Below are 15,365 nucleotides of genomic sequence, written 5' to 3'. Positions count from 1 at the left end.
GGAAATGCAGAAGTACATACAGACAAATTTCAGAGCTAAAATACAAAAAAAGTAAAAAATTACAGCTAGGTAATCTCAAGGCACTGCAACTGGCATTATACACCTTCGTTTTAAATTGTGCAGCATGACTGAGAATAGAAAAATGATCATACTAGAGCATATCAAAAGTTCATTTCCACAGCAAAGGGTAAGCACACGCTGATACTTGTCTGCCTTTAGCTCAGGGGACTTAACATGTTGGCTGTGGCTCTGTACCTTCAGAAGTGGTGCTTCCCTATCTGATGGATTCTTATTTCACAAATTCTCCCGGTTTCCCTTGAAACCATATAAATTTAGAAAGGACTTTTATCCACAATACAGTCATCAAAGAGATCTGTGGGCCTTGGCATGAGGAATTACTCCTAGTGTTTTTGTTTTTTGACCTGGCTTCTCCAACCTTTTTTGCAGTAAAAGTGCAAATCAAAGGTTTATGTAGTGGCATAGTAATGTTCCCTTTTTAATTTCTTTCATCCTTTCCTAGTAACACTTAATATCTGATCTGCATTTTTGAGAACTGCCAGGCATTAAACTGCCATTTTCACAGAACTGCTTATCATAAGGTCTTACTCCTGAATGTCATGCCACGTTAACCTCAGACTGTGGGGTTTTCTTGAGTCAGGGTTGTTTCTTCCTAAGTGCATCATTTTGTGTTTATCTGTGCTAATTCACTCATTCTTTTAAGGTCCTTCTGCAGCTGTAGTGGCCAAGGTGGAGGATGCAAAATCTAATCTTAAAACCATTTTTAATTTGTATTTGTCCTCTAACATAAAGCTATAAAAAATAAAATTTGTTCTTAAATTTTATAAACTATGTAGGCTTATCCCTTTAAACTTCCAACACAGCTTTGTAAAACTCCTGAATGTTGTTTTATTGCATGTGTGGGTAAGTATAAAACCTGTATTAAAACATCAGTATAAAACAAACAAATGGTAACTTTGTGGCTTTACTCCAGACTTCTCAGGTGGGTTTTGACCTTGAAACCCTTGGTGTTTTGACCTAACCAACAGATGAATCTAATTTATTTGAAGCAGCCAATTCTGTTTGGGCAAGCATGTTTCTTTGAATATAGAGTGTCTGGGGCCTGACCTTGGCAATATGTGTTGGAACATGAAAATGTTGCCACAAATGATAGTAGTTTGAAAACAACAGCTTCCTCTTTATTTTAATATTCCAAGCATTGTTTCTAGAACATCTGCTCGGCACACTTAACCTCTTTATACATTTCCCTAGAAACCTCTACAAAAGCTGAGCATAAAATTGTGACATTGTTATTCTTTGCTTACTTTGGGTTTAAATCCTCAAATTATCTGCCTTTAGTTCTCTGAATATGAGTGAAAGAGTACACACATTTGCATTCCCTGAATGGTGCCTATTTTCGGAAACCCTTCAGACATGTTGTAACAAGGTAAAAGCCCTGCAACAAATGAGGATGTTTATATTTGCAGGAAAATCAGTTTATATTTGCAGGAAAATCATACAGAGACTTGGAAAGAGTTTCAGAATTAGCTCAGTACTTTCCAGGCTGCTGTATATTCACTTTCAGAGTATCTTTGCCCAGAAACTACTAAATACACTAAACCTGACACCACAGTACAGCACAGTCCACTGTCCAGTTTTGCTCAGAGGATAGAGTAAATGTTATTCTGAATCTGAACATCATTAATTTAAATGTGAATAACAGAAAGAAAACTATGAGAAGTCTGTGCATGGGTGTCTTTTGCAGATGGAGGACTTTTTCATAAGTTTTTAAACTAGAAGTGCTGTATTGAGAAACATGTAAGAACCCACTAGATAGCTTTGAGCCATAGTGAAATTGCATACAGGTGAATACTGCAAAAATTATCCTCCTTCAAACCCTAATCCCCACTTGCAAACCTTTCCCTTAGTATTCTGAATACTACTGTTTTTGTCCGGAGCCGATTGCTACTTTTTTTCCAGAAATGGGAGAAAATTATGTTCATCATGAAATAAGTTTTCTGATGATGCCTCTACTCTCCTGTAACATCAGATGTGTATGTAGGGCAAGGCTGTAACAGAATCTTAAAAGAAAAAGACAAAAATCCTTTTGGGCCTAGTAGCCCTTCTCAGAGCAAAAGTGGTTTTTGTGGTGGTGAAACAGAACTTCTCTTGTTCTGCAGTGCTTCCTATCTGACTGATGTAGGCTGGTAATGTCAGTTTCATGTAGGAATATTTTTTTTTTTTTTTTTTTTTGTTGAGGCACAATAACCCCAAAGTAGAAGTACAGAAATAAGTTTTGTGCCGCCAGGATGGGGTTGTAAAAGTACATATTCAGCATAATTAGATACCTAATTGGGTCCGTAAAGTTAAGTTAATGTATGTGCATATGTAAGTAATTAAATTATATTGGAAAGTATTTTATTTGCCATGGTTTGTGCTCTGCTCCCTACAAATCAAATTATAGGTAGATTTTATTCTGTAACTATTTGAAAATGCTTGCTTTCTGGGTAATTTCCTTGTTTGGTTTGGACTTTGTGCTTTTATTTTTTTGGGTGAGTTTAACATAGCTTAAAAAACTACCTGTGAAAAAACTAAACCAGTGTGGAAAATACAAAAAGCGTATGCAAATGGGAGAGTTGAAAATAAGTAAGTTGTGTCTAGACAGCTTTGTTAAACACCCTGAGGTCAGAAATCACCAGAAACTGTTTCCGTCTGCTTATAACAGCTAGTGAACAATGCAGCTCTTCGGATTTCAGTCACCAGCTAACTGTTTTGGAACAGCTTTGTGTAGTAGATTTTTCATGCCTTGATCTCTCCTCCGTAGAAAAAGCTATAATGGGTAAAACCTTAACAACTTCTCTTATTGTTGAAACCAGCCATTTAATAACAGGGGAACTTAAGGAATCACACTTAGTACAAAATTGTGTTTTGACTAAATCTGATGATCAAAAAGAGGATGAACTTCTGCTTAACAATTTGGGCATGGGCAACGAACAGTCTCTGGGGGTATTCGCTGTTTCCAGGTTGTTAACAAAAGTGTTATCAGAAACTTCTGTTTAAATTGGTTAAATGTGATAAACTTTTCGAAAAAAGGCAGTGGTACTGCACTGGAAAACAACCCACTGGACCTGGAAGCAAGGTTGGTTTCAGTTTGTTCACGGTGAAGATCCCCAGAATAGCCTGCCTGATAATGAAATTAATGAATGCCTAATTTTAGGCTAAAGCCTGTCCATTAGACAGCAGAATGTGCCAAATTTCTGCAGGATTAGCAACAGGAAAATGCCAGCATTAGAAGGGCAAAGGAAAGACAGACAGCAGGCTACTGGAACAGTCTAGCAGAAGAGTTTAAGAGAAAAATTTCCATTTTGTCATTAAGCGAATTTATTGGCCATGGGCCTTTTATTCTAAGTATTTTAAAATACTTTTTCCAGTGCTTATTTTTGAACAGTACCAATTCCTGCCCTTGCATCAACACTGTTTTGGATTTATACTGTTTTTGAGTAACTTTTAACTACATACCCTATGGAGAAGGAAATAGTCTCTGTGTCTCAGTAGCTGGGGCTGGAAGTAGGAGGTTCAAATTAACACAACCTGTCAGCTATTAAAGAGGAGCTTATCTATTGTTATTGCCTTTTTATAATGCTGCCATTTACTAGTAAGTACTGTGTTTGATGAGGGAACAATTATACTGTCTTGGATTACTGTAACATTATTTAATACATTTGGGTGGGTGCATGCTCTTGTTGAAGAGCAAGTGCAGTGTCAGTTGGGCTCATCATGGACTCGATCTGAGCCTGTCTTCAGAGTTCATTTCTGTAGGTCACAATGATTGCTTGCTGTCTGTCATGTGTGATCAACATATAAACTGTTACCAGTAAAGATATAAGGAGGATGCAGTTGAAGTTATGCTCTGAATCCCTAGCATTCTGCTGAAAATCCTAATCTTATTTTTTTTCAGACTCAGAGAACTTTGCAGGATCGGAATGACTTTAAGTGGTAATAGCTTCACTGTTAAGGAAACTTCATTTTTCTAAGTTACTGAATAAAATATGTGAGTAGCTATAGTGACTCAAATACACCAAACAATATTTGAGTTAACTTCATATAGTTCTTCTGCTAGTAATTTTAACAGCTACATGCAGTACATCAAAGAATTTTAAATATTTTTTTTCATATTTAAATTAGAAGTTTCTGATAACATTTTGTTTTTATGCTATATGTCTACTGCATATTTCAGATTAGATAGTATTATAAAAAATGAACCCAGTCATAAAGCATGATGGGGTTTCATGCTCTATGTGAAGTAAATATGTGTATACGTCTAAATTATCTATTGTAATTAATCTATTATATCAATTATAAATATTATGTATTCTATTATATTTTTATCAAATTGTTGAAACACTAACTCGATATGGAGAGCAGTAACAGACTTCTCTGATTGGGGTATGGATATTAGCAAGTTGCTTCTCTTGAAGATGAAGAAAGGATTTTTGGAGTGCTTTAATCCTAACCAGATCACAGGAGGGGTCTGGACACTTCTCTCAAAACTCCATTTCAATGAAAATCTTGCTGCTTTATTTTTAGAAATAGAGGAGTTTCAAACAGAAAATTACATTGGGTTTAATACACTGTGTCATAAGGGGAAGTTCTTAGTGTGTCTCCTGGGATGCAGTGTGTGTTTGTGCAATGTATTTATCCCATCTTACATAAATTGCTGATTGCTTTTATATTTCTCTCACTCCCCTCTTTCGTGTAGCCGTCCCCAGAAGGTGTGTTTATGTCCGTTCCTGCCAATACATCCGCTGAAGGTCTCCACCTGCTTGTATATAATTCAGCATCCAGCAGAGGTGAGTAAGGTTGTGGTAATTGTTGGAGTTCAGCTAGAATCGTAATGCAGCAAAAGGTAGGCAAGAGGAAGCAGCTGTGCTGTTAGCATCATGTAGTGATTTTCTTTTTAAACTTGATGATTGAAATGCCAGTTCACCTATTGTATCTTTTATTCAGTTCATCTGAATTATTTTACCTTCTGAAATCATAACTTATTTCTGCACCTTCATGCATACAAGACATCTTTTCTTATATGAATAGTCCTGCTAGGATCTGAAGTCTGCCTGCCTTGGTACAAGTTGCAAGAATTAATCATGATATGATGTCTCATTCAGGTGCTCAGAATTGATTCATAGATGAATGGGTTTTGATTATAGTAGTGGTCTTTTATTGATATTACTGTTCTGTAAAAAATACTAATTAAGCAGTGCATCTTAGTGATGACCTTAGCTGTTTAGCCATTGAAAAATTATATTTAAGCTTCAAACTGTATGTTTTGGTTTACCTAATAGGAGAATTTATGTTGATGTTTTCTTGTTAATAATGGAGTATGGTAGTGGATCAAAAGGACTTTAGAAGTTGGACTGCAGTTACACAGATCTGGATAGATGGTGGGTCTACAAATTAGACTGTGAAGTTCAGGAACCTGTAGTCTTCTGATCCAGTTGTTTACTTAACAGTAGCTCCGTCACCATGGAGAAGGTCTTTGCCTCAAGAAAATTCAGGAAAATGTAAAAGAGCAAGTTGAAGTGATCTTTTGCAGGGAAACAGAACAGAAGCCGTGACATACGTGGTCCCTGAATGGGAAAGCTGTGATTTTTAGCTGGCTACTTATAATCAGAATCCTGTTTTGTGTTACTTTGTAATTCAAAAGTACTTGAGTATGTGCCTAAATCACTTGCTGGAAAAAAGGTTTAAGAGTATGCCAGGGGACTGGTATTTAAACTGGCATTTGAATTGTGTTGAATTTCTTGTTCATGATCGAAGTTATTAGAAAAGGTTTTCAGATTCATTTTAGATTTCATACACCATTCCTGTGTCCTTCTGAGAGGATATCTACACTTTTTATTAATCAGCAGTCACAAGAGCTGTCTGTTAAAATGGGATGCCACTTTTCCACAAGTGTTTGTCTTAGGTGATCATAGGTGATGCTTTCGACTCCAGAATAGCTGAGGCATAGATGACAAAAGATAGATTCCCTTTGCTGTAGCTGCTCATACTCAAAATACAGTTTTGAAGGCAGATAAGCCTTCTGGACTGTATCTCATCCTTTAGTCTACCATTTTGTTACAGGAAGATTCTAAGAGTCCATTTCAAAGGTATCTCATTAAACTAACCAGAGAGTAAATGTCTTTCCCCTACTGCACATTAGTGCTGTCATCCTACATGTGTTTCATTATTTATTGTCTTTGGAAGTCCACAGTGCCGTGAAGTAAGCTACCAACTAAGGTCAAATGGTGCTACTGAGACCTGTATTCAGCTGAGATAGTAATGTAGAAAGTCTCTGTGCTATGATTAATGTGACAGTCTCTTCACATTCTTACTATCCAGAGGCCATGCTGCCAGATAGACCCGTGCAGGTATCTGGTACTGTGAAACAGAGAGCATTCACTCATTGCAGAGCAGTGGGTCCCAAGTGAGGAATCCTACCATCTAGCTTCCATTTTACATCCCAAGCCCAATATCAGGAATAGTGGAAGGGTGAAGAAGTTATTTGCTGAGCCTAATCTCTTTTTCTTCTTTGCATATAGTTATATGCAAAGATTATTTTACTTTTCTCTTTCTCATACATACTGTTACGAACCTCATGTCAGGCCAGTGGTAGAACTAGGTGTACAAACCCCTGTATACATTTGTCTTACCTTTGCCTTTTATGGTCCTTGGAGTTATTGCTAGCAGAGTGTAGGGCATTATGTGCTTTTAAAAACCTGAGTGATAGCTATAACTGAGAACTGAACCCTTAAAGCATAGAAGAGAGTATTTGTTTAGGTTGTTCTGCTCCCCTGCCTTCTTTCTATAAATGTAAGAATTTTCAGCGTTAAGCATCTGAGAAGAAAACTTAGACTGTGTGTATTTAATGAATTTATATATCGATCTAATGCAAGTAATTAGCTTTGAATTGCTCATTATAGTATTTCTTCTGTATAGTATACCTTATTGAACAGTAAGAATCAAATATAAGGGGAAAAGCTTTGCTAATTATCCTGACAATTCATAAATAAAAATGGAGGGAGTATATCTGCTGGATTTAATAAATATTTTTATTAGTTAGAACTCTCTGGTTCATTGTAGGTGGATATTGCTATGGTAACAAAAAGTACCACTAATTCCTAGATAAGAAAAAAAAATAAATGCAAAAGTTGTATTGGGTCTGGCTGGGATGGAGTTAACTTAACTTCCCCTACAGCAGCCTTTATAGTGCTGTGCTTTGTGTTTGTACCTAGAACAATGTTAATAACACACCAATATTTTGGCTACTGCTGAGTGGTGCTATCAGGGCTTTCCATCCAAACCCTTCCTCCAAAGTCTGGTGCCCTGGGGGTGGGCAACAGACTAGGAAGGGACATAGCCAGAACAGCTGATCCAAGCTGACCAAAGGGATATTCTGTACTATATGATGCAATAAAAGCTGGGGGAAGAAGGGGGAAGGGAGGGCAGCATTAATTATTATGGCATATGTTTTCTGGAGCAACTGCTACATGTGTTGAGGCCTTACTTCCCAGGAAGTGGCTGGACATTGCCTGCTGATGGAAAGTGGAGAATAAGGTCTCTTTGTTTTCCTTTGCTTCGCATATGGCCTTTGCTTTTCTTTATTGAACTGCCTTTATCTTGACCCATGAGTTCATTTGCATGTTATTTCCTCCCCTCCCCCCATCATGCTTAGGAGGGGCAGTGATAATGTGGCTTGGTGGCACCTGGAGGCCAAGCAAGGTCAGCCCACAACATAAATCCTCCAGTGCTATTTCTTATTTTTGTACTTCAATGGCCAAATAATGAATAAACAAAGAATTGCATATCACTATTAGAACACTGAGAAGAACAAAGGAGAGAGAAAGTGCTCCAGTGAATGAAAAATAGCTGATATGGTAACAAACAGGTTATATGTAGTCTGGTTAAATACAAATGGTTTTTAATGAAGAAAATTATAAAGACATGAAATCTTTTTTTAATGTCAGTTTGACTTAGCTGTTCTTAAACCTCTGTTCTCAAGCAGTTCCTTTCAGCTTTGAATTTTATGTTTTATCTTCATATAAACATGGATTGTTTTTTAGGTAGGAAAATTCAATTTTCCCTGTTGGAAGAGAATGTATTTATTGCACATGAAAGGTAGTTCTGAAGTGATGAGATGACATTGGAGGGAACAGTTGAATGCCTTTCCTTGACTGGTGATAGCTCTTTTGGTTTTGCTTATCAGAGACAAATAACTGGTTTTCTTCCAGTATCCTTTATTGTGACTTCTTATGCAGAAGGGAGTCTTCTGACTAGTGAATTGGAGTGTTATTTAATTAGGATAAAATAAAGACAAATAATACTGTACCACTGTTGATGACTTATTCCACTTTGCTGAGATAGAAGAAATTAATGGTAGTTTGAAGGATGTTTCTCCCTTCCCGTTGCTAACACTTCGCTCCCCAGGTACTTCGATCTTCATCTGTCCCTAGGAGACATCATGATACTTCTGCCGTGCAAAGAGGTGCTGAATGTAGCAGGACAACTTACTCCCTCAACTCCATGATGTTTCATTTATGGAGGAGCAGTACTTATATCAATATTTATGTGGATCAGAAAAAACATTATTAATAAAGGTTTTAGGCAGCAGTGATAAAAGTCTTCACAGAACTAATTTAACAGCAGTTTGTTAGCAAGACAATGTGAGAACCCCAGGCAGCTGCACATTGTACTTGTGGAAAGTAACAGCCACCCAGGGAGAAGTGTGAGAGCTAATCAAGGCCTTATGTGTTCACAAATACTGAATTAATTATATATATGGCTCATAAATCAAAAGATGGACCTTTCTCCCCTCCCTCCCCCCACCTTGGTTTTCATTACTTAATCCTGTGGTTTAGGGACTGATTTTTGGATTTTCATTGTCTGAATCATGAGACATTCATGTTGAGAATATTGGAAGAACTCATTTCTAACTGGGTTTAGGCCTTTCATAATCTTCAGCTGACCTCTAGTGTCTTTTCTCATGCTAAATTCAGCTAATAACTTTCCTTTATTCCTCTTGTGATAAGTAAATAAACAGAAACTTTCCTTCAGTTTTCTGTGTTGGCTTGCTGTCTTCATTAAATGCATGATAAAACTATCATTCCTCTTCCCTGACAGAAAACCAGAAATTGATATCCTAAATTTGCAATATTTCTTGTCTAGACAAAAACTAGTATGTTCCCGGCTGTGTTAAATGAAGGACAGAAGCAAATTTCTGTTTCATAAGTAGGTGGTTTGCTTTAGCTGGCAGTACTTCCCTCTTCCTCCACTTTCTGAAGCTCTGCTCCAGCACAGCTCTTTTTAATGCTCTTTGAGATCTGAAGAGCCCCAGCTCCTCACCCAGGCCCGGTAGTCACCTTCCTCGCCAATGGCACAAAGGTGTAGGCAGGTGCCTGGTGAACACAGCCTGTATAGCGCAAGATGGAGTAGTCGTGGCAATGTTGCTGCTGTTGTCCTGGTTACTGTGAAGTGACAACGGAGCAGATATATTTATATTTCATGCTGTCTTTTCTGATGCACTCACAGCTTTTATTTTAGCCCCTGTTCGAGGAAATTAAGCTGTCCCCTCATTTTCCAATATAGAGACATTAGGTCCCAAACCTATTATATTAATAGGTTAATGTAATAATTAATACTAATGCTGTTTTTTGCCTACTGTTTATTATTCTGTGAAGTTTCGTTGTCATTTTTAATACTGATAGCCCAGTTGAAATTTATGCTGATGATCATAGGCTAGTTAAGACCAAGTTCAATACTGTCAATCAAAACAATAGGATTTGAATGCACCAAAATTGGGTATTTTTTTCTTGTAGATTTATTTTTTGTGTGTGTGTTATCTGGTAAGTTTTTTCTGTGTCCATAGTCAAAAGAACTTGAAAGTAGATGGAAACATTAACAATTCATAGAAGCCCTCTTTGATTTTATTCAAAAGTAACTTTTCTTTTTTACAGGAAAGTCGAGTGTTAAGGACGGTGCCTTTGCTAGCAGCTTGTCTTCCACCAGACAAGTGTAAAATTTTGGTTGGTCGACGTTTTAGTGAAGACAGGTGAGTGAGATTGCTTATGCATTTTCATGTCTTCTGTAAATTATGGAGATATTTTTTCCAGTTTCTTCAGTAATAGACAACAGTGTTCTTAATTTTTATGTTGTGTGCACATTTGCTTGATACAAGCTTTTGGTTTCCAGCAAAGATAAATCAGATATAATAGTCAGGAATACTTCATGTGTCTTCCTCTAAGTTGTAGCTTTTACTGTCTCAATTTTGTGCTCTTGGAAAGTTTAGTTACTCTACATCTCTCAGCTTTTTGCAGTTCTGTTCTAACCTGGTATTAGGTTTGTCTTGGTGTCCTCTTGGTTCCTTTTGTATTCACCTTGTCTGGAAAACCATTTGATATTACTGAAATACAAGTAGTAGTTTTTACTTGAGTGTGGGAGATTGTACTTGAGAAGGGAGCCCAGTGGTGAAAAAGTCTTAGATAATGTGTAATTTTTAAATCCTTTCCTCTTAAAATTAATTATAAAAAAGCACAGCTTTCAGAATTTCTGTTCTTATTCTGAGGCCTTGTACAGTATTGGTCTCCCACGTAGTACCTTTAGTCTTCATTAGACCTTCTAAGTCTTAGAAATCAGTTCTTGGTAGAAATGTTAATGACATTACTACACAGATTTTCAATCAAAGCAAACAAAAATCTGATGAAAGAAATTAATTCTAAAATTGAGTTTAATCTTTAGAGAAAACTTTTTGTAGAGCTCAGTGAACAAAAATGTCATAAGGTGATTGAGAATAGTGCTCCCACACCATTGTACTGTCTTCCCATTAAACCTGAAAATGAAACAACTTTTCAAACTGACGTGCACAGGGTGGAACACTATCAATGCATTCTGCTTCTAGTAAATTTCTGTAGAAATTTTTTTGGTTTTTAGAAGTGATGATTACAGTATTAAAGCTTCTTCAAGTTTGAATCCAGAGGTATTTCTTTTTAGGTCAAAATCAGTTGTGGTACATCTCAGCTTCAAAGAGTCATAATTACCTAGTTGCTGTGAGGTTTTTTTTGCCATAAAACTTACTGGAGATGGTGAAAGAAATGGAAATTTTCCTTAGGTTAGGATGAATTCTGGTGATCTGACTTACCCAGATTCAGGGCCAAAAGTAGTTAGGTGGTAGTCATACATTAGAGAGTAACTGGGATGATTGGAAAGCTTAGCACTTAAGCCTCTGATGTTTATGACAGTGAAACTGAAAATAAGGATTATTATTTTTATTAAACCTGTGTTTGGAAGAAAGAGTGAACATAAAACACACTTTTTTTTTTTTTGGTTAGCATTTCCTCTACCTAGTTCTACCTTCTCGGGTCACCATTTCTTGTGATTGAAATCTGATAGAGAAATTATGTAGATTACCTTGCTCTTAATTGGCCTATATTGCAGAACAGCTAAAGAACCAACTTTTGTAAGTCTTTTCAGAAGTAAACAGCTAATCAAAGCTTTCTGAAGTTGGTATTTTCAACATGTAATTGGCACAGTAATGGTAAAGATGAGAAGTGATTAATCCAATTGTTTTGAAGTGCTAACTTCAGATTTTTCCCAATCATGTCCATTCTTCCTGCAATCTGTCATTTTCATTCTACTGAAAGTATGTAATGTTTGCAAAGTGACTTAGCTCAAGAGATGGCATTTCTGAATTAAAAGACCAGGTCTGGGGTTTATTTTTTTTTGGTGGGTTTTTTTTTTGTTTTTTTTTTTTTTTTGCTTGTTTGTTTGGTTTTTTTTGTTGTTGTTGTTTTTTCCTCCAGCTGCTCAAAGACCTGATTTTTTTTGTATTGATTACATTATTTTCAGATATTAGGGTTAATCTTTGATGTTCTAAAACGATTAAAAGTGAACAGCTTGATATGAGTGCTTACTGAATGTTGGTATAGTAAAAACAGCACTTTGTGAGCTGTTAATATTTTATGTTAAATTCTTTTTTTAGATTTACAATGAACCCAGTATCACAGTAGTATGGCAGGCAGGGGTAGGGGAGAGTGGGGTTAGCATCACTGCCACTGGAGATTGAATTTTATGTAAAAGTGTAAAGTACTTTGTGTGTTTGACATACGTTACTCATATAGATGCTGAGCCTGTTAAATATAGGTACCTTTTAAACTTCATCTAGAAGAACAGCATAAGCAAGCAGAGGACTCAAATAACTTGTACTAAAATTTTTGAAACGTTTATGTGAAACAAGTTTCCTTACTTGCACAAGGTCGGGCTGATTCCATGGTAACTGAAGTTTTCACTTCTGACTACATGAAATGACCATGTATCATGCAATGAACAGTGAAAAATTTATAGTAAGGATTAGCCAGACCAATCTAAACAGTGGTAGGATCTGGTTAATTTCTAAATCGGCAGTAGTTTCAGTTATTTCTGTTAATTTTATTTATAAAGCTGTCGGTTTTGTGGTGTTGATGCTGCAAAACACAGGAGTATATAGAATGATTACAACCTTGACAAAATAGGTTCTACCAAGAAATTTGACTAGAGATTCTTCTAACAGCCTGTACTTTAGTTTCTTGAACCTTCTAGAAAAGAAAATGTGAAAGTTATTTTATGTTGAATATCTCAGAATATTTTTATCCTGTAATTATGAAACAGATGGATTATATAACTGGTTGTAATATTTGTGATGTGTGTAATAATTGTGATGTGTGTAACTTAATCACCTTCATTAGGAATGGTAGGAAAACATTTATATGCTTTTTTTTTTGCCATTTTAGTAATTTTATTTTGTTCCTCTCTCACTTAGAAACACTGCTTTTCTCATGGCTGCAGTTGCTGTTTGCTTCACATCTTTTTGGTTTTTTTTTCTTAATTCTGTTTTTTGTACTGACAACTTGTGCCATTCATACTGGTCCTTTTCTGCCTGACAGCGTTCAAATGTGCATAATTTGTGCATAATTTTCTTTCTCTTTTCCCCTGACTTCTTTGTTACATTCACATTTTAGAAATTACAGATGTATTTTGTCTTTTTTCCATTCTTTAAGTCTTCAGCAGCACAAATCCAGATAGTATTTCCTAAGTTTTTGCCTCTTACACTGTTACTTAATATGATTATTTTACAAATCTCTTGCTGTTTTCATTGGCTACTACCTATCCAAGCCCTTTGTGTTTTACTTAAGACTTCTAGGTCTTCCTTAGTTGATGGTATCTCAAATTCTCAAATTAGCTAGGATAACTTCTGCTTCATAGTTCTTGATCAAGACCTATTTTTATTAAATCAATATCTCTGATTCAGTGCTTCTGCTTATCAAAGGCACATATAATTCTTCAAATGTAGTGGTCTCTTAGATTTCTAAATGCTCTCACCTCCTTCTGAGTAATTTCCAGCACCTGCATCCTTTACTCAGTCATCAGATGGCTTCCCGGTTGACAGTGTTCACTGCCACGATTATCAGTCCCAAAAGCCGCTTCCTGATCTCCACTGGTATGTCAGAACTTACGTTCTGTGCTCACATTATTCTCTCCTTCATCAGTTCTGCTATCTTTGCAGCTAAACAATACTAAATTTTCATTTAAGTTAACCCAGTGTATTTTACAACCTACATGCCACCCATCATGATTTAATTTCTTGAAACATGCAGATCTTCCTCCAACTATTTTGCTGTCTTTCCTCAATATTGATGATTTTTCTAGGATAATATTGACAGAACGTAGTAATACGGGTTTTGTTCTTGTCTTGTTGACTTTCCTTCATTCTGTTCTACACTGGCAAAAAAATATATTTCTCTCATATCTTTCTTTCTTCTATGTTATGCATTTCTTCTGTTAACACTTTTTCTTCTGATTTCTCTTAGCCTAGTTTCCTTTCCCCTATTACCGATCTTTGAACACCTTAGTTTAATGGTGGGGTATCTTCTAAATTTTTATATTCTTTTACTGTTTTGTTTCTGTCCCATTATCACGATTTCAGCTTCAGAATGATGTTCTATTCTGGTTCAGTTTTGTGTATTGGTTTCATAGGGGTCTGCTTTTCTCAGCATTTGATTTTTGCTGATTATCTACAGACGTGGTCATATCTTGCCCAAATAATGAAAACTTCAATATTTATGCTCTTCTGGAGTAGGAGAGGTCCTAATTCTCTAACATGTTCTGTTAACTGTTAAGCTTGAGCTTACAGTTCTTGTCTTGACTCTCATCTGTTTCAAATACTATAGCATTCTTTTCCCATGGAGGTCCAACCAAAATCCTGCTGAGCAGTTGTTTCTCAGCTTATTTTAACTGCTTTGTCCTGATTGTTTGACAAGTCAGGATGCTATCTCTTTTTGTCAGACTGAAAAGAAATACGTTGTTTTCAGAGCTTTTCTTTGCCTGGTGTCCCATCATACCACTCACTCTTGAAATATGTACTTTTACCTCCTGTCACTCAAAGATGTCTGTTTGTTTTTGATTGTTGGTTGAACTTTTTCCTATGGATCTGTTGGGGCCTGGTTGGTTGTCCTGGAAACAGTTGTAGAGGTAGTTAGTCTCTGCTTTACCCGTCCAAATCCATCGCTTTGCCATAGATTTTATTATACGTGTGCAGAATCGTAAGTCAGGCTTCTGATATACTGAAAATACTTGAGGTTTGTGCTCACCATTATTTTTATTACAGGTTTCTTAGTCTTTTACTTAATCTGTTTTAGATTTAGTTTATTAATTACTTCGATAGGGACTAGATATTTTTGGTTTTACAGCTCCTCAGTGATCTGATGTCTGGTCTCAAAAAGTGAGGATCCTCAGTGCTTGATTAATTCATTAGAATTTCTACCTCCAATTTGCGTATGCAGTTGTAATATGTATGCTAGTAGTATTTGTAGTATATCACATATGAAACTTTCTAAGGACATTACTGTGTGATTACATATGCAAGAACAGACATAGCTTAAATCAAACTTGGTCATGGACATACATGTTGGTGTTGGAACACTGAATGCCTGTTTTCCTCCTCCTGCTATTGCACCAGTTAAAACCTCTGTGTTACATTTGCACTGAGAGTACTCCAGGAAAAGAAGTTTACTGAACTCCTATTGGGTTATGAAGTTTGCACAGTAGCAATGATTAAGGTGATAAGGGGGAACCAAGATGCCCATTTGGCACACTTGAAAGGAAAATCAAATCCAAAAGACTGCCCAGTGAAATATGTTCAACAGTAAGTTTGCTTTTTATGATCTAAATTTCAAGCCATGCATGAAAATGGAATGTTATTGTTAGTACACGTGACACAGTGAGCAAGAGCGACTAGGAAGTGTGGGGGAGGACAGTAGGGTAGCTAGGGCATCTATTGTCTCGATTTGTCTAGGTAATTA

The 15,365-nt window shown here is 36.4% G+C and overlaps 1 protein-coding gene across 1 annotated transcript in view; it reads left to right on the top strand.

The window, feature by feature from the left end:
- Positions 1-2,832: 2,832 nt before the first annotated feature.
- The window catches only part of DTWD2 (DTW domain containing 2), a 59,635-nt gene continuing 47,102 nt past the window's right edge, over positions 2,833-15,365 (top strand). Inside the window, exons 1-4 of the mRNA XM_010012416.1 lie at positions 2,833-3,003; positions 3,956-3,993; positions 4,757-4,847; positions 9,990-10,084. Coding sequence (XP_010010718.1) covers positions 2,833-3,003; positions 3,956-3,993; positions 4,757-4,847; positions 9,990-10,084 — 395 coding nt within the window. The remainder of the gene's footprint in view (positions 3,004-3,955; positions 3,994-4,756; positions 4,848-9,989; positions 10,085-15,365) is intronic.

Source organism: Nestor notabilis, unplaced genomic scaffold (assembly GCF_000696875.1).
Source record: "Nestor notabilis isolate BGI_N333 unplaced genomic scaffold, ASM69687v1 scaffold694, whole genome shotgun sequence".
Classification (NCBI taxonomy): domain Eukaryota; kingdom Metazoa; phylum Chordata; class Aves; order Psittaciformes; family Psittacidae; genus Nestor; species Nestor notabilis.
This window is presented reverse-complemented; position numbering and strand designations above follow the sequence as displayed.